At 43.2% G+C, this 19,448-nt stretch overlaps 1 protein-coding gene across 1 annotated transcript in view; it reads left to right on the forward strand.

Annotated features, from left to right (window-relative positions):
• The window catches only part of celsr2 (cadherin, EGF LAG seven-pass G-type receptor 2), a 66,164-nt gene extending 47,160 nt beyond the window's left edge, over nucleotides 1–19,004 (forward strand). The window contains exons 6-34 of the mRNA XM_061688487.1: nucleotides 1,140–1,297; nucleotides 1,662–1,825; nucleotides 2,092–2,217; nucleotides 4,018–4,184; nucleotides 4,667–4,846; nucleotides 4,927–5,040; nucleotides 5,577–5,733; nucleotides 5,816–5,957; nucleotides 6,038–6,158; nucleotides 6,615–6,798; nucleotides 6,901–7,002; nucleotides 7,153–7,247; nucleotides 8,062–8,271; nucleotides 8,471–8,654; nucleotides 9,279–9,597; nucleotides 9,918–10,085; nucleotides 10,182–10,305; nucleotides 10,511–10,711; nucleotides 10,806–10,980; nucleotides 12,064–12,176; nucleotides 12,250–12,332; nucleotides 12,405–12,531; nucleotides 12,621–12,731; nucleotides 13,843–13,973; nucleotides 14,055–14,143; nucleotides 14,244–14,408; nucleotides 14,512–14,667; nucleotides 16,284–16,524; nucleotides 17,464–19,004. Coding sequence (XP_061544471.1) covers nucleotides 1,140–1,297; nucleotides 1,662–1,825; nucleotides 2,092–2,217; nucleotides 4,018–4,184; nucleotides 4,667–4,846; nucleotides 4,927–5,040; nucleotides 5,577–5,733; nucleotides 5,816–5,957; nucleotides 6,038–6,158; nucleotides 6,615–6,798; nucleotides 6,901–7,002; nucleotides 7,153–7,247; nucleotides 8,062–8,271; nucleotides 8,471–8,654; nucleotides 9,279–9,597; nucleotides 9,918–10,085; nucleotides 10,182–10,305; nucleotides 10,511–10,711; nucleotides 10,806–10,980; nucleotides 12,064–12,176; nucleotides 12,250–12,332; nucleotides 12,405–12,531; nucleotides 12,621–12,731; nucleotides 13,843–13,973; nucleotides 14,055–14,143; nucleotides 14,244–14,408; nucleotides 14,512–14,667; nucleotides 16,284–16,524; nucleotides 17,464–17,488 — 4,332 coding nt within the window. The 3' untranslated portion in view covers nucleotides 17,489–19,004. The remainder of the gene's footprint in view (nucleotides 1–1,139; nucleotides 1,298–1,661; nucleotides 1,826–2,091; nucleotides 2,218–4,017; nucleotides 4,185–4,666; nucleotides 4,847–4,926; nucleotides 5,041–5,576; nucleotides 5,734–5,815; nucleotides 5,958–6,037; nucleotides 6,159–6,614; nucleotides 6,799–6,900; nucleotides 7,003–7,152; nucleotides 7,248–8,061; nucleotides 8,272–8,470; nucleotides 8,655–9,278; nucleotides 9,598–9,917; nucleotides 10,086–10,181; nucleotides 10,306–10,510; nucleotides 10,712–10,805; nucleotides 10,981–12,063; nucleotides 12,177–12,249; nucleotides 12,333–12,404; nucleotides 12,532–12,620; nucleotides 12,732–13,842; nucleotides 13,974–14,054; nucleotides 14,144–14,243; nucleotides 14,409–14,511; nucleotides 14,668–16,283; nucleotides 16,525–17,463) is intronic.
• The last annotated feature ends 444 nt before the right edge of the window (nucleotides 19,005–19,448 follow it).

Here is a 19,448-nt window from a genome sequence, read left to right on the forward strand (position 1 = left end):
CCAGCTGACAGCGCAGCGCCGCGTCCTCTCCTGCAGACCAAACGGTCGGTCAGCTGCACGACGGGGGGTGCCCGGGGGTTTTGGGAGGACTTGGTTACTTCCCCGTTGTCTGTTTGCAGCAGCGGCTTGAACCTGTGCTTAGGGTTAATATGAGCTAGACGTGACCTCAGAGAAACTGCCCAGTTTGAAAAGAGGTTGTGACCTTTATTGATAGAATCATCATTCTGGGCCCCCACAGACCACACCCCCTTCTACCCCCTCATGCTTTTGGTGCCTCCCCGCAATCGGCTTCTCAGACAATGAAGACAACCCTTTGTTGACAGGGATGATGTCCTGCCGAGAGCCAGCCATTTGCGCGCGTGTGTGTTATCTGGCCATACGCTGCCGTTAGCTGTTGTATTGTTGTATGAATTATCGACATGCACAACAGCAGCTGTAATAAGCAGATTTTGTGAGCTGAACGGGAGGCCGAAACAGGCTAAAGGCAAAAGATCATTTGGCTGATCTTTCACAGTTTCAAAGCTGCACTGTTTAATCTGGCTCAAAAAGCTGTATGCAGCATTGCACTGGCTGGAGTCTCAACTGCTTTACCAAATAATCCTTTCATCAATGCAGCAGAACAATACAATATTTTCTTAACATCATAGCTATTTCTGAATGCTTAGTAACCCAAAATACGGCAGTGTCTTAAAATAGTGGTGTGATTCTACTTGTACTTTCGTTTATGCTTTAATCTGTCAATCTGCACAAGCTATTTTCCACTAAAATGAACAGACAAAAAGTTTTGCACGAACAAAGAGCAATTCAGAAAGGAGCCACAGACATTAGAATGTACCTGAAGAGAAATACACAAATCTGGTGAAAGACTTCATTAAGTGCACATTCTCCTGCAAAAATTCTGCCTGATGCACGTTTTTGGGATGTGTGAGGAAACTGAAGAAAACCCACGCAGGCACAGGGAGAACATGCCAACTCCACACAGGGGAGGCCAGATTTGAACCCCGGTCCTCAGAACTGTGAGGCAGATATATGTCGTAACCATGGCGACATGACTTGTCGATCACATGACAATTCAATCGTCACATAAAAATGCTTATGATATATTCAGGTTTTTTCGTATGTTGCGTCTTTGTCCACAGCCCGTCCTAAACCAGGCCGGCCTGCCGCAGGGTCCCTCCGACCAGAAGGCCGTGGTGGTGACTGTGGACAACTGCGACAACCCTGTGGCTCTGAGGTTCGGTCATGTGATTGGAAACTACACCTGTTCCGCGCAAGGAAGCCAATCGGGGAGCAAAAAGTAAATATATTTTAGTGGATTCTTCTCCAATGGTGTTATAAATAATGTTCTTGCAGCTGCATCCCCTCACGCATTTGTTATTGACTTCCATAATTTAGCACATTACTTTCTTTGCAGTGGGCTCATTAAGAGTAAATTTATGAAATGAAGTTCCACATCTCCAGGGTGTTACTTTTTTCCAGGATGTTTACTACTTTTCTGGTTTTATCTGCAGGCACTAATAGTAACACTGTGCACTATTTCTGTCATGAATTATTTACTGTATGTATTTCTCCTTTAATGAGTGCTGATGATGTCTTTTAAAGGCGCCAGGCGACGCAAAACTGTGCAATATATTAAATGTTCGTGTGTTCTGTGCTGTCAGATCACTGGACCTGACCGGCCCGCTGCTCCTCGGAGGAGTGCCCAAGCTCCCCGAGGACTTTCCCGTCCGCAACCACCAGTTTGTGGGTTGCATGAAGAACCTGCGTGTGGACAACCAACGCGTCGACATGGCCGGCTTCATCGCTAACAACGGCACGTTGCCCGGTACGCAGCGATGCCTTCCCGGCCTCAAAAGCTCACATGGCTTTGCTTTGGTTCTGTTTTGTAGTCAGTGTGCAGATGAGAGCTGCCAAGTGAGAGAGAGCAAACACTGACTATAATGAGCACAGCAGGGTAGACGAATCAGAAGGAAATGATCAGAATAATCTACCTTCCATTCTTTGCTGCTGCGATAAAATAATGAGGTAGGAACACATCAAGCATGAAGATGAGTCTTTTTTTTTTTTTTTTTTTTTTCCTCACCTTCCTAGGATGTTCCACCAAAAGGCACTTCTGCAACAACAACCCGTGTCTGAACGGAGGAACCTGCGTCAACCTGTGGGGCTCCTTCAGCTGCGACTGCCCGCTGGGATTCGGAGGAAGAAACTGTGAAAGAGGTGAGGGAAAGAGTGGAAGTGAAAGTGTCGACAGGTCGAGAATGTTTAGACCCCAGAGGAGGCCTGACACCTATCGTGAGTCTGATCCATGAATCACCCGATATGACCTGAAGTTGTCGTTTGGTGTAAACAAAGAATCCATCAGATCAATAAAGCAATGGAAATAGCGAAGCGGGGTATAGAGGCCCAGCCCTGCCACCAATAGCGAAAATCCACAAGTAATTGATGTCTCCCCAAAAAGGTTTGCACTTGCCTAGAGATGTCACAAGATGGCAACAAAGCACTTCTTATATTTGAATGAAACTCATCAACTCACTTCAACATATTTCCTTGATGCCAAAACGCCACCGGATGACACCAAAGCAATCATGCTATTGCTTTGTTCTAAGCACAAGAACAGTGAATAAGTGAGTTTTTCAGTGAATAACGGAGAGTAGGTTCCACAAAAACATCTGCGAATGATGAACATGAATATGCGAGGGCTCACTTACTGACACTTGGGCCAAATTCAAACATTGTTCCTCTCTTTCGATCAAAGTCAGCAAAGGCCTGATAGATGGATGGATGGATGGATGGATGGATGGATGGATGAATGAATGAATAAATAAATAAATAATGAGGCAACTTTGTGAGTGGATTCAAGTTACCAGATAGGATACCAGTTACTACAATACTACTGTTGCTTCTTTCGGGCAGTTTGAATGTCCAGTGGCACCATGCTCCCTCTGACAGGTCAGTCTTGGTACTACAACACAATGTGGGAGGAGACGTGGTTGTCTGTGGAGATATTGTTACGTGTGTGGTGGTCTGTGGTCATCTCAGGTTCAACACATACTATAAGAGCAGTAAGCAAACATATGGCAAACAAATTTATTCATTTATGTTCCCCCTCCACCCACACATGACTCCACCCATGTGTGGGTGGAGTCGCTCACATTTTAAAATGTTGAAAATTGGTATGTGTCTATCCGGCTTGACTGAAATGTCCAAAGGAAGCATTTAAAGTGATTCTAACCACAAATGATAGAAATGTACTTATTGTAAGACCTTAAATGGAATGCAATATGAAGTCTTCCAAAGATGAATTGAATTGTATTAACAATGAGCAATCCTCATCAACAACCAAAACACAAAAAGCCAGGACAAAATCACAAAAACATAATAACCTCAACATGCATTTATCAATGCATTGGAGGCTGATGGTGTACCAAACTCCGACTAGGATAAGTGCAATGAAATGCAACTTAAAGTAAAAAAAACAGCGTACTGCAATTCATTGTGAAGAAAGTGTATCAACAAAATTATTATTTTTGACATTTCAAGTTTTATGGATGATTTCCCACAGCATCAGCTTTAGTTATGAGTGTCAAGCAGGGTGCTCAAATATAGATGAAACGCGACTAATTGCCCTAACGACACGCATGAGTTATCATTTCTGTTTCTGTTTCCATGTTCTCCAGTGTCCCATTTTGTTTCACCTGACACACCGCAGCCTCTTTTTTTGTGTGCTGATTTCTGGTTTACAGCAATGTGAGAGGACACACACAGAAGCTCAAAATGGGCCATGTGAGTGCGCAACACGCATAATTGTGTTTGCCGTGTTTCAAACAAGGAAAAAGATGATTGTGTTTGTTTTTCGTGATGATCTGATATGAAAGGTGTGAGGAATTGCTGTGCACTGCGGCAGACATAAACTGAATGTGCTTCCCCGGAACTATTCAACCGCAGTGTGTCGTTTGATTTTTGGGGCGTTCGCCTTTGGAGGTTCCGCCAAATATCAAGATGAGTTGTTCTCCGTAGTCATGGCCAACCCGCAGCGTTTCCTGGGCAACAGCCTGTTGCAGTGGAACAACCTGGCGACGGCGACCTCCGTCCCGTGGCACGTGGAGCTGATGCTGCGCACCCGTCAGGCGGGCGCCATGCTGCTGCACATCTCCTCCGGCCTGCGGCACAACCTCACTCTGCAGGTGAGACCGCTCTTGGCTTTAAACACAAAGACTTTTGAAACCCAAACCAAAAGTCTCTTCTTTGCCGCTCGTTGCATCAGATGCTGTTTTTCTGCTCACATGTTGCAATACACAGAAATGTCAAGTTTATTCCTAAGGGCAATAGAACTACATATCATCAGGATGTTTTAATTAGGAGGGAAACAACGCTAATAAGATCGCTTAGAGGGCAAAACTCAGAATGAAGTGGTTACAATGTATATGTATCCTAATAGCTGGAATGAGAGGAAATTCCTCTGGAACCAATAACATGAAATTAACTGTAATTTAATTCCAACAAAATCTGGATTCTCTCCATATTGAAATCATTATTCAAAAACACCTATTTAAAGGGGCTCATCCATTATAATGAATTAATCTTCTGCTCCTCTGTGCTCTTCTGTTATTGATTGACTCCCCTCCCTGCTGCCTCTGTCCTTTTCGTCACCTTTCTCCCTCTGCAGCTGCGTGGTGGGAGTGTGCTGATGGGCCTGCACAGGGGGGAGGACTCCACGCTGTCCCGCGTGGAGGAGGTGCTGGTGAACGACGGCGACTGGCATCATTTGCAGCTGGATATTAGCAGCTTGGGCGGGCCGGCGGGCCACCATAAAGCTGTTCTATCAGTAGACCATGGACTCTACCTGGTGAGAAAATATGCCAATATTTATTCATGACAATCTTGTTGCTCAGCCACCCCGCACTGAATGTTGTCTCTGTGTTTCAGGCCAGTATGCAGGTGGATGGGGAGTTGCAGGAGTCCACGCTGAAGGCTGTCAGTGTTGGCGGTTTAGCAATGTCTGATGGGAAAATTCAGCATGGCTTCCGAGGCTGCATACAAGTGAGACCCCTCGAAAGAATGTATTGCCACAGACCTCCATATGAATGAATTGCCAATTTGTGAATTACTTTTTTCTGCTGCATGTCCCAATGCCTTTGTCCATAACGTGGAAACCCTATTCCTGCTACAAGTCCCAAAACCTTTGTTCATTTGCTGTACAGTATTGGCTTAACCTTTCTTTACTGATTGGCTGAGAGACATCACAGTGTGTGGCGTCCATTTTGTTACCGTTATGGTTGTGCCCTACAGTATAAATGGCCATTTAAAAGCTTTCCTTCTCCAGGATCCCAAAACTATTCAATATCTTGGGCTTGATTTTTCCCAATTTTGATGTCTCATTTTATGTACTTGGTAATTTTTTTAAATCATTTAAAATGGCAGGGTTCCTAACTTCTCTGTGGTGTGTCAAATTTACACAACATTTATTTTTACTTTACAAGGACTTAAAAGAAAATGTTGAAACTGCAAAACTCTTCTCTGTGGTTACGTTTCATAGTGCATCCTCTATTGTTAAAGATGTGTCGGTCTCTGTGCAGGGTCTGCGTGTCGGGGGGGCTCTGAGTCTGAGTCAGGCCAGGAAGGTGAAGGTGGAGCTGGGCTGCAATGTGCCCGACCCCTGCAGCTCCAGCCCGTGTCCCGCTAACAGCTACTGCAGCGACGACTGGGACAGCTACTCGTGCACATGTCGCCCTGGTTAGCATCAATTCACAATCTTTTGAAATAATTCATATATCACATGACCCGCAACAGTATTGCGTCATTTACATGTTTGCAGGTTACTACGGCACCAACTGCACAGATGCGTGCACGCTCAATCTGTGCGAGCACGAGTCCACGTGCACCAGGAAGACCAGTTCCTCCCGGGGTTACACATGTGAATGTCCACACAACTACTTTGGCCATTACTGCGAGAAAAAGTACATAACGCAACGTTAACATCCGCCTGTGTGCGTGCCAGGGCGCTTTAAAGTACGTGACTGTATTTGTGTCTCTGCAGGACCGACTTGCCCTGTCCTCGAGGTTGGTGGGGTCACAAGACCTGCGGGCCCTGTAACTGTCCCACTGAGCGCGGATTTGATTCCGACTGTAACAAGACCACTGGAGAGTGTCGCTGTAAGGTGGGTGAATAGATAAAATATTTTGTTCATATAGTCAGCCGAAGCTGCGAGGAATACAAAGTTAACAATCTCCTTTCAACCATCGTTCCTGTCATACTGTGTTGCGTATTTTTGCTTGCACATGAAGGACAAAAGTGCTGTTTTTGTTTTAATTATTCATTTTTTAAAAAGACCATTCAAGCAACACGTTTTTCCTCATTTTTTTGAGATTGCATATCTCAAGGCACCACTGTACTAAAAAGTTAAATACAACTCTACTGCTCTTGCCAGTGAGTCTTTAGTGTACCCCTCGACTGAGCTTGCATACCACTAGTGGTACTAGTACTACACTTGGAGACTAGCATCATTTGAATATGTATATATATATGTAATGTATGCCTAATGGTCAGGTGTCTCAATATTTTGTGTCCATACAGAACAATTACAATATACAGTCTGAATTTGCGCCCTTTGCAGGACAATCACTACCGTCCCGAAGGCAGCGACACGTGCCTGCTGTGTGACTGCTACCCGGTGGGCTCCTTCTCCAGAACGTGCGAGCACGAGAGCGGTCAGTGTCAGTGTAAAGCGGGCGTGATCGGACTGCACTGCGACCGCTGCGACAACCCCTTCGCCGAGGTTTCTCCTAACGGCTGCGATGGTAACAACCCGCCACGTTTACACTCCGCTTCATGTCCATTTCTGATGTTCGGCGCGCTAAATATTTTTCCATTTTCACCCCGCGCTGCTCCATCTGTGCCAGTCATCTATGACAGCTGCCCTCAGGCAATCCAGGCTGGAATCTGGTGGCCCAGGACCAAGTTTGGGCTCCCTGCAGCAGTCCCTTGCCCCAAGGGGACGCTGGGTAGGACGTTTTTTCAGCTGACGTTCCGATTACCATAAAATAATGGCAATGCATGGAGGTTGCCCGGAGGCTTTTTTTAAAGCTGCAGTCTATTTCCCACCTCATGTAATAACACTCACACCTCCTCTTCCTCCTCCTTTTCCTTCACAGGCACTGCCATTCGCCACTGTGACGAGCACAAGGGCTGGCTGCCTCCTAATCTCTTCAATTGCACGTCGGTCACCTTCAGCCAGCTGAGAGCGCTGGTGTGTGGCTTCTCTCTCGCTTTGCCTCGAAAAGCAAATGTTAAATGTTCAAATATTTGTCATATTGAACAATAGGAAGCTCAATGTTACCATGCATGCATCACTCTCTTGCACTCTTTCCAATATATTACAAGACACAAAGTTCCAAGAAATTGTCAAATTAAATACTTATCATGCCACCTATCAGAGTACATTAAATAGCTTTTTCTGCTTCTGTGATTTTGTGTTATTATCATTTGCACCTTAGCTTAATAAGTACTTCCCTATGGGTCAGAGTAAAGCAGGTACAACAGTCACTGTGGAACAAAAAGTATGGAATTATTTTTTTATTTTTTTATGTTTCTGGGGGATAAACGCGAGCGAGTTTGATTCCAAATGATTCCACAAATACCATTAAAAATCGTTAGCTTTTAGGTTTTTTTTTTACTACAGAGAAAAGAATTCTAATATGCTGTTTGGTTTTTTCACCGTTACCATCAACATTTTCTCAGTTTTATGGCAAGAATGGCATTTAGGTGTAATGTGTAGTGTGGGCAAACCATGGCTATTATTATTATTTTAATATTTTACATGCATATTTTAGCATTACATTTTTTTTCCATGTCATCTCTGAATGACCTTGCCTCTCTGTTCATTTACAACATGCCCGTTGAGCACAAAAGTTTGTTCGCCCTGGCTTAAGGTCATCTTATTCATCAACCACTCTTTTAAAGTTGATGTCTCCCATAATCTTGTTTATATTTGGGGGGGGGGGGGGGGGAAGCATTTTGATGGATGTCTTCATGTACTATATGTGTGCCTTTTCTGCTCCCAGTCTGAAAGATTTTCCCATAATGCATCACTGCTGGACTCGGGCCACGTCCAGCAGACAGCGGCCATGTTGGCCAACGCCACTTTGCACACAGAGAAGTACTACGGCAGCGACGTGAAAGTGGCCTACGGACTCACTCAGAGGCTGCTGCTGCGTGAGAGCAAGCAGCAGGGATTCAACCTCACCGCCACGCAGGACGTCCACTTCACCGAGGTGACAAACAAGCACCACCGCTACCACACACACACACACACACACACACACACACACACACACACACACACACGCACGCACGCACGCACACACACACACACACACACACCACTTCATCCTTTTGAATAATGCCAGTTCAAATGAGCTGGATAATGTCACCATTGAGGGTGCCTGAGCTTCTCTAGCTTTGGCCCCACAGAACCTGGTCCGCGTGGGCAGTGCCATCCTGTCTCCCGACACACGCCCGCACTGGGAGCTGATCCAGCACAAGGAGGGCGGCACAGCGGCACTGCTGCGCCACTACGAGGAATATGCCAACACTCTGGCGCAGAACATGAGGAAGACCTACCTAAGCCCCTTCACCATCGTCACACCGCACATTGGTTAGCCTCTGTAAATTACGTCATTAAATAGAAACATAAAGTGTTTACATTCTATTATTAGAATAATAACATTTTATACTGCTCAAAATAATCTGACATAGTATTATATTTGTAAAAGTTTGTTCTATTAGATAATTGTGCTGATTACGTATATTATACATAGTTGTGAAGATACTTAGTTTATAAAATTATACATTATATAATGATTATATAAGTATTATTACTCTTTATTTAAATATTGTCAAAAATATGACAAAAATAATATTTAGCATTGTGTATGAAACAACAATTATTATTAATGACTAATTATTGTTATTGTTGTATTCCTAAGTTATTATATTTATAATGATTATATAAAATAATAAAATGTTTTTATACATATATACTCCATATTTATATACTGGATGTAAAAATAATGAGTAAGACTTAAATTGTATTAATATTAATAATATTTAACATATTTTATAATAGCTCTGTTTTTTTTTCCTAGCCACACCCACGATAGTTTAATAATAATAATAGCTAGTCACCGAGAGTAAAGTGGTACAGACAGGAGTCTTTAGATTTTTTGGTTTTGAAATGTAGAGTCATGATCTACGACCTATTTAATTGTGTCCTAATTAGTCATCTCAGTGGACCGTCTGAAAAAGATGAATTTTGCCGGGGCCAAACTCCCACGATACCAGTCCCTGAGGGGCCCTCGTCCGGCCGACCTTGAGACCACCGTCACCCTGCCCGACTCCGTCTTCCAGCTGCCCGTGGACGCCAAGGCCCACAGGAACCTGGACGCTTTCCCAGAATCCTCGCCGAGGAACCGCTCCGCCAACAGGAAGCGCCGCCATCCTGATGGCGACCAGCCGGACGCCGTCGCCAGCGTGATCATCTTCCACACTCTGGCGTCTTTGCTACCGGAGAGCTACGACCCCGACAAGAGAAGTCTCCGGTAAGAAAAGTTTGCATCTTTTCCCGATGCTTGCGAGGGTTTTCTCCGAAACTGCGATTTCCTTGCACATTTCAAAAAAACATTCATATTAGGTTAATTGAAGACTGTCAATTGACCATAGCTATGAACATCAGTGTGAATGTTTGATTGTCTAAATGTGCTCTGCGATTAGCTGGCCTCCAGTCCAGGGTGTACGCAGCATCTCGGCCAAAGTCAGCTGGGATAGCCTCCAACTCATCCATGACCCTAATGAAGACATGCACTATAAAAAAAAATGCATGGATTTCTAGTTTTTTTGCGTATATATAATTTTTTTTCAGCGTGCCAAAGCGTCCTGTGATCAACACACCCGTGGTGAGCATCACCGTTCACGACAATGACGAGCTGCTGCGGCACATACTGGACAAACCCATCACTGTGCAGTTCCGCCTGGTCACCACAGAGGAGCGCTCCAAACCCATCTGCGTTTTCTGGAACCACACTATACTGTTGAGTGCACACACACACACACACAAACATATACACAAAGAGAAGATGAGGTTCTTGTTGTTGTTGTCATGTTTGATTGTCGTGTGTTATTTTAGAGGCGTAATGGGCGGCTGGTCAGCGAAGGGATGCGAGGTGGTCTTTCGGAACAACACTCACATCAGCTGTCAGTGTTATCACATGACAAGCTTCGCCGTGCTCATGGACATCTCCAGGAGGGAGGTAAGCATGCAAACGAGCCGATGAAGTGAGCTAAATTAGCTTTTCACCGCCTGTAGAATGCAGTTCAACTTGCCAGTGTTCCTTTTGCAAATGAAAAGTCCTTCGGGGACAATTTCATGATGATGATAGTGATGATTCATTGTTTGTCACTGAAGATTTTCTGATAAAATGAAATGTGTGCATGTCTGCATGTTGTATGCATTAGAACGGTGAGATCCTGCCCATCAAAATCTTGTCGTGGAGCACGGTTGGCGTCACCCTGGGCTTCCTCTTCCTCACCGCCGTCTTCCTCCTGTGTCTGAGAGCCATGCAGTGCAACAAGACCAGCATCATGAACAACGGCGCCACAGCCCTCTTTCTCTCCGAGCTCGTCTTCATCCTGGGAATCAACCAGGCCGACAATCCAGTGAGCACCTTGAGGTTTTTTTTTTTTTTTTTTTTCTGTTTGTCCAGTAAAGTCTTGAGTTGGATTTAAAAAAAATCTGCTTCTCCTGTTGCAGTTTTTGTGCACAGTCATCGCCATCCTCCTGCACTTCTTCTACCTATGCACGTTCTCGTGGCTTTTCCTGGAGGGCCTCCACGTCTACCGCATGATCAGCGAAGTGCGAGACATCAACTACGGTCCCATGAGATTCTACTATCTGATTGGCTGGGGAGTACCCGCCTTCATCACAGGTCCAAACCCAGATATTATCAGAAAATTCATCAACATCAGCGGTGTCAAACAAATTTCCGTCGCGGGCCATTTTGTAGTTATGGTTTCCCTCATCACTACAACTCATCCATCATATTATTACATATACACAATTGCCCCTGTTTGATTGTGATGATGAGCCAATATCACCATATGGTGCAAGGATGTCTATTGTCTAAAAAAAAAAAAAAAAAGAAAAAACTTTTAACGTGTTGCAAATCTAAAAGTCTCTGTTAAATGTATGCTTAAAGGCATTAAACGAAGTAAAGTGTTGGAGTTTCTATTAGTCAAAATTAAAATGAAATTTAATTAATCTCTCAGAGGCTGCTGCTGCGTGAGATTTTAATTAATTTAAAATTAAAATTGTGACTAATATTTTTCCTTTTACTGCAGATGAATATCGGCTCCAAATATCAGTTATCGGCCTCCTTGACCACTATTAATCAGTATCCGTATCAAATCTTATATATCTATATATCTTTTTATATCAATTGACATTTCACTATGACAGAGTGGACATGTTGAGCTTGATGGCATCATCTACTCACATAAGATTTACAAAGCAGAAGTGTAAATATTTAGTCCGCATCAAGTCATTGTTTCCGCCTCCACTGAAGAACGACAAAATGCTGATAGTAATGTCACTGAAAACATCAGATGGTTTATTAAAGGGGCAGTTACCCCATAATGGCAGGGTGGACAGCAATTTCAGGGATAGATGCAAAAATGTTCATTGTGATTGTAAAAATAGAATATTCATGATCAAAAAAAAGTATTTAGTATCATTTAACCACTTATGACACACACTGTAGTTAGGAAAGCAGTTTGTGGGACATGCCAAAATCACGTACTGTACATCCAATGAAAAAAATCCTTGTAAAACAGGTTAAAGAGAAGAAAAATTGCAATTTTTGTACAGATTTTTTGTTAAAATAAAAATAAAAAAATTAAAAAAAAAACATCAGTTTTGGAAGAAAAAAGAAGTCGATTGTACTTTATTTGCTTTAATGGGCCACAGTCACACACATCGTTGGACTAAATAGACTTATGGGTTTGGCGTGTAGGTTTGGCGGTGGGATTGGACCCTGAAGGCTACGGCAACCCAGACTTCTGCTGGCTGTCCATGTACGACACTCTCATCTGGAGCTTCGCTGGACCCATCGCCATGGTGGTGTCGGTCAGTCTCTGTAGATTCTTCTACTTTATTGTCCAGAACAAGCAGTGATGACGTTTGATGTTTGTGTGCGCAGGTGAACGTCTTCCTGTACATCCTGTCATCCAGAGCGTCATGCTCAACGAGACGCCAAAGCGTGGAGAAGAAGGAGCCTCGTGTGTGAGTGTCAGACCATTCTACTGACACCTGACAATAGTCACCCCTGATTGAAATGTCTTTTGTCTTGTGCAGTTCGGGGCTGAAGACAGCAGGTGGTGTCCTCTTCTTGGTTTCAGTCACATGCTTCCTGGCTTTGCTCTCTGTCAACAGTGACATGATCATCTTCCATTACTTGTTTGCTGGCTTCAACTGTGTGCAGGTGCGCCCACTTAATCCTCTCAAAATAATGTTACTGTAGTCTTTATTATTATTATTGGTTCTTTAAACTTCGCTTCTGTTGTCATCCAGGGTCCCTTCATCTTCTTCTTCCGCATTGTGTTCAATAAAGAGGCTAGGAACGCCATGAAGTATTGCTGTGGACGCAAACACCCCGATCACATGATCAAATCCAAATCATCGGTGAGTCCTTCGCCACAAACTCACACGGTCCCGTGTCAGGAGCCTCCATGAAAGCACGTCACAAGCTCTAGGGGCCTCATTTATTTAGTGTGTGTAAAGCATGCGTACGAACCTTGCCTCGTAAAGTATGGGAATATTCAAGTTGGACTAGTGCATAGGAACGTGCGTAAATTTATGCACAGCTCTGACCATGCATACATACAAACCTAGAGCAGTGAAACCACAAATAGAACGCACCCGCCGGGTCACAGAGTTAAGCAATTTCAACCCACACACGTCTAAATAAATGTTTAGCAAAAACCTCAAATCAGCTTTTTATTTAACTGCAGTGTGATTGGTTTACTGGTTGTATTGTTTCTCAGTTTAAATGAGGCTAAACATGCGCGAGTGTGGCAGTTTAGAACAGGAGGGATAAAGCAACACACATTACTTACTGGTGTGCGTACGACAGGTGTCTGCACGCTTGATAAATACAGATGTTCTTTTTTTTTTTTTTTGTACCTACACACAGTCAACATTTTTGACTTTTTGAATCTCTTTTTATGCATGGTTGATAAATGAGGCCCCAGACCTCTGGATAATTTACTACAGTACCCCTACTGCTCTCATGGTGCACAAGGGTGCCACGGCACCCTGGGTTAGGGACATTAATTCAGGAAATTGTGTTATCAAGTAGCAGTCTTAACAGAAATCACATTCAATTTTACATATAAGTGAGTATTATATATGGTCATAAGTATGTGGTCTGCCATTCTAAATATTATATGATACATGTGAAACGCATTGTGTGCATAATAAACAATACAGTTGAATGACCTTAAGCTGCAGATGTAGTACAGTACATCAAAATAATTTCAAAGAAAATAAATTATGATCATTTAAAAAGTCAAAGTAGTTCGATATACTTTGTGCATTATGAGCCTTATATTGTAATATTGTGCTATTTTGGACTGAGGTCATTAGATTTGTTGTGTCCTGGATTTAAGAGTGGTATTTCGGAAAACAGTGCCATTATCTAAAAATACACAGGACTTAAAAAAAACTTAAATTAGACAACAAATTGCACAACAGAACCACAGAACGCCATAAGCTATCATCTCTACTTTTCCAGGGCTACAAATGCAACACCAACTACATGGACGGCAAGTTATACCATCTTCCCTTTGGGGAGTCCAGCGTTTCTCTGAACGGCACCATGCAGAGCTGCAAGAGTCAGCACAGCTTCGTGCCCTTTGTCCTCAGGTAAGAACTCAAGGGCAGGCATGATGAGGTGGCGTTGTTAGCCGCATGAGGAGCACTTTTACAGCTCTTGTGTCTTTGCAGGGACGACGGCCTGAGCACCAGCCAGGCCCACATCGCCCTCAACGACCACACGTCGTTCTTCCATGAAACCAACGAGCGCGTGGGCGACGGTAAGCTAAGCAGAACCTTTTTTTTTTTTTTTTTTTTCCCCCCCTTCTTTTCTTCTTCATTCTTTTCCCGCATTGACCTCTCACTCTCGCCTGTGCGCAGACCGTGACAGCGACTCAGACAGCGACCTGTCCCTGGAGGACGACCAGAGCGGCTCATACGCCTCCACGCACTCATCTGACAGCGAGGACGAGGAGGGTCCCCTACCACCTGAGGAATGCTGGGAAAACTTGGCATCCAATGGAGCCAGACAGCCTCCAGCGCCCGGTACAATCAGTTGTCTTCTCATGTGCAGCATCAAGTGTCTAATGACTCACTGGCCAAAACATTAGGTACACCTGATGACAATATGTTTTATATTTACATGTAGACAGTAGACTGTACTGGCCAGCAGCAGTGAGTGATGGAGACCTCACAGATGCTGACAGACTCGAGATGAATCCCAAGTCATCAGATGAGCGCAGGCTCGACACGGTGACGGTACTGCTACCCCACATGCCCAACCTACATGCCCACCCCCACAAAGGTAAATGCCTGAAATGGTTTCAGGCATACAGTACCCCCCTGCATATTTACAGTTCATTATTCATGAATTAACCTTTTTTTTTTTTTTTTTGTGGCAATTCCACAAGATGTCGCCAAAGCCCTGTGTAAATAAGAATCTTTGTCATATGTTGAAGTGATGCATCTCAATTGAGAGACAGATCTTTGTATGTCGAGGAGGAGCTAAGTTTAGTCTGACTTGTTAGTGGAAGTCACGGAGAGTCTTCGCCTCACATGCATGCATGCATGTTCCAGCGCATTTTTTCATCATCAAATCCTCTGTAAGCCATTCACTTTTTAAAACAAATGTTGCATTATAATGTTGTATGGTGATTTTGAAAATTATATTCAACTGCTTTGGAATAATAGTGTATATAATTATTTTATTTTGTGTAGATTAATGTACCTGTACGAGCAGAAGCAATCTATGACAATTCAGACCAAGATATCAAGGTGATATCTGGTGTGCCCCAAGGGTCCGTGCTTAGCACTAGTTTTTTTTCTTACCTACATCAATGATTTAAATTCAGCACAACAATATCTTTGTGGTAAGCGTTGCCAAAATTTACTGCCACAGAAGGGCCCGAGCCCTGACGCGAATAGCGAAAAACAAGAAGTAACTGACGCCCCCCCAAAATGTGTTAATAGTTTGAACCGTAAATATATCACAAACTGTGATCCCCAAAAAGTTTAACATCATTTCGAACTCATCTTACAACATTACCCTTAAATACCCTTAATAGTTGGTTTCTACAGATAACTTGATTTTGACAAAGTTCATCGGAAGTGAACGTGTACATGCACATCCGGCGGAGACTCATTTCACTAACAACTGAGCCTAATCTTACCTCCTCCTCAACATGTAAAGGATACCGCTCAGTCAAGATCTATGAAAAAAATAAAATAAAATAATGTATCACTCCAGCAAAGTTCTTTGACGCCAATGTACTACTTGTCTATTAGACAAGGATTTGGCACTATCTAGTGGCATAGGTTCACCTTTTTAAAAAAAAAATGCAATTGTTGAATTTGTGAGTATCCATCCATCCATCCATTCATTTTCTGCGCCCTTCTCCTCACTAGGGTGGCGGGCGTGCTAGAGCCTATCCCAGCTATCATCGGGCAGGAAGCGGGGTACACCCCAAACTGGTTGCCAGCCAATCGCAGGGCACTTACAAACAAACAACCATTCGCACTCACAGATACACCTACGGGCAATTTAGAGTTGTCAATTAACCTACCATGAATGTTTTTGGGATGTGGGAGGAAACCGGAGGGCCCGGAGAAAACCCACGCAGGCACGGGGAGAACATGCAAACTCCACACAGGCGGGGCCGGGGATTGAACTCCGGTCCTCAGAACTGTGAGGCAGATGCTCGAACCAGTCCTCAACCGTGCCGCAGATGATGCCAAATTTACCGATATTTTGTTGTTTTGATGAGTGACCTCATTCATTCCGACTTAGATGCAGTTTGTATTTGTTCTGCGGTGGGAAATAGCTGCTGAAAAACGTTTTGTAGTTTGTTACGGTTATGCTTCTCCTGAAAGGGATTTTGTAATAGGCGGTGTTACATCCGGTGATTATTGTGTGGCACACAGGCATTTTAAAGAAGAAGCAGCTCTCCCCGATCATAGAGAGGAACGGATTCAACCGCATCCACAAGGAACTGTGTGACGGCGCCCCGGGTTCGGCATCCCCTCGCGGCTCGGCCTCCCCACACGGCTCGTCCTGCAGCGAGCGACAGGCTGGCGCCGCCAAGGCCAGCCTGCCCGAGCAGATGAACGGCATGGCTGTGAGCATCAAGGCAGGAACGGTGGACGGTGACTCATCTGGATCAGAGTGAGTATCCGCATCACAAGCATTTATTAAAAGTGTCTTATTGTCACGTTTAAGTGTTTCTCTCTGTCTGACTACAACTTGTGTTACCGTCTTTAGTCAGTGTTGTCCTATGCCTCATGTTCCACATTCTGTTACGCTATATGGACAAAAGTATTGAGACAAACCTCTTAACGAATGGATTGGTCTTAGGTTAGAATCTTCAGTTCCCCTCGCAATGTTAATTCTTCATCTCACTAAGACATTTTGTCAATCAATCGATCATTCAAAACTTTGTAGAGCTCTTCTCATCTGTGGTAAATGACCACAGATGAGAAGAGCTGTACGAAGTGCTGTACATTATAAAACAACAGAGCAAATGCATACACACACACGCACACACACTATTGCATTTGTGTATTTACACACACGCGTAGCGATAAAATCCAGAACGCTTTATTCTCGCTTTGTTCACTTCCTGTGCGTATGATGACCAGTTGTCCCAATACGTCTGTCCTAGTGGTGTATATTTAATGTTTATTCAAACAAAGACAGAGCCCAGCCTGAGTTTGACCTCTTAAATTGTTCTAAATATTTAAAAGGACTTCAAATCTTAATCCCTACCAATACCAAAGAGGAATTAAGAATGACAGTATTTCACATGCGGTGGATGATAAAGAGAGCATCATCATCATCTCAGTAGACACTGACAATACTAATCTCACTTTCTCTGTCTCCCCTGCCTTTGCCAAAATATCACATCAAGATTTTTATTCTTTAATTTTATCCCCTGAAGTGGCGATCCTCATGCAGACTGATCAGGATCTTCTGATTGCTTCTTCCTTTAAGCATCTGTCATCCCCAACCACCGCCTCTGTTTGTGTATGTGTGTGTTTCATTGTTCCTTGTTTTGGTTTTTCTTTGTGTTGCTGCTCTTCCTCCACCGTCTTGTTTTTCTCCCAGCAGCCACTGCAACACCGCCATGTGAGCACGATGACCGAGGGGTGTGTCTTTGCAGGTCATAGAGCCTCCTTCCTCGTTTGCTGGGACTTCCCCTTTATTTTTTATTTTTTTATAATTTTTGGGGGGGCGGGGGGGGGGTTTGAAACGTGGAGTTTGTCTGTGTGTGTGTATTGTACAGTTCAGCCACTGAGAACTAGGGTGGGATAACTCCATTTTTGTCATTTTGCAGGAGAGTGATTTAAATATTATGGCTGCAATTAAAATGTCGGTGATTTATAGCTTTGCGATTTAAATGGCAATGATTACTTCTTCTGTATACTTGATTTTACAGAAATTGTGGTTGTGCTCATGTTTTAGTTATTCGAAACATCTGTCAAATCCATCAATATTTCATGAAAGATGATAATTAACATTCACTTAGATGCACTGGCACCCAAGCTTAAGCACTACTCACTTTCTAAAGTTTCTGTCAATCTCTGAACCTCACTTTCTGGGATGATTTTGTGCGAGGTGAAGCCTGGTTTCATGGGTGTGGCCATTTTGGAAATGGGAGTTGGCCTAGTTGTTGCACTGACGATGCAGGAAAAGTGCTATATATGTGAACATTGAAACCAAACCTCTATTTAGACCAGTATTCATCTGTAAGATATTCATTTTCTCTATTTATTTCTGCGCTTAAATTTAAAATGTTAAAAAAAAAAATGGAGTTTAGCCCACCGTAGTTCACAGTAGTTCATTATATGTGAGTGTGTATGTGTGCCAAACCTCAGGCTCAAGCACACTGACAGAACATAACGTATCTCCCTTGAAATAAATTGTTTTGTTTATATACTTGAATTTTTAAGAATGCACTTTTTGTTTCATTTGCTGCCCTGCTTTCCTTTATTTTTTTAATTTTGTACTTTTTTTTGTAGCGTACATCTGTGGAACAATAAAGTTGTCATGCCTCTGTGTGCGTAGGCTTGCGAACATTCAGGGAACTTTCATCTGAAATGACTTGCTGATTAATTTGGACTGCGTGTTTGAAATGTGTGTGTGCACGAGTGTGCGTGTGCGTGTACAAGCAGCACCAACAATCAAGTGAAGGTCATTACAGCTGTCCTGTGTGTGTGTGTGTGTGTGTGTGTGTGTGTGTGTGTGTGTGTGTGTGTGTGTGTGGTTTCCACCCCACCGTCAATGGTTCATGTCAACAAGGGCACACTTCTGCATGTGTACGTACACCTAAAGAAAAGGACTTGATGCTTTTTTTTTTTTTTGTCATTTTGAAAATCGACGTGAGCACATTTTTATGGACTTGAAGCGCTCTCTTTTTGTTTTTCATCCAACGGTAGGACGCATTTCCGTCCATGAATTAACAGCTGTGTTCTTATAGAGTAGCTGTGGCGCATTTGTCTTTTGTAAAATAATTCAAATCATGAATATGTGCAGTGTAATCTGTTTTTACTGTACAGTATGGACTGTAAATGAAAGTAAATATGTATACTTGACATGATTGTAGGAATGTCTCTCTTTGTATCTACTATTTGCCCTGTTGACCAACTGTGGACTTTGAAATGTGTTTCCATTGCTGAACCATTAAAATAACTTGCAGGTGTTCTGTCTTGTTTGTATTCTCACATATTTCCTTCAAAAAGTGGACCATGCTGCATTATAAAGAATGGCCAAAAGATGATTGCTTAGCATTTAAACAAGTTGAACGAGCTTCTGTCTCACACTCGAGGAGTATCTTCAAAGTAGGGTTGCAAACCAGGGTTAGGGTTTCAAAGTCAGATTTTAAAACAGGGTTAGGGTTTCGAAACATGGTTAGGCTATCAAAGTAGGGTTTCAAATCAGGGTTAGGGTTTGAAATTAGGGTTTTGAAACAGGATTAAGGTTTCAAAATAGGGTTTCAAACCAGGGTTAGGGTTCCAAAGTAGGGTTTTGAAAAGGTTATGGTTTCAAAGTAGGTTTTAAAAATAGGGTTTCAAATTGAGGTATAGAGAGAC

This window comes from Phycodurus eques, chromosome 10, assembly GCF_024500275.1.
Source record: "Phycodurus eques isolate BA_2022a chromosome 10, UOR_Pequ_1.1, whole genome shotgun sequence".
Taxonomy (NCBI): Eukaryota; Metazoa; Chordata; class Actinopteri; order Syngnathiformes; family Syngnathidae; genus Phycodurus; species Phycodurus eques.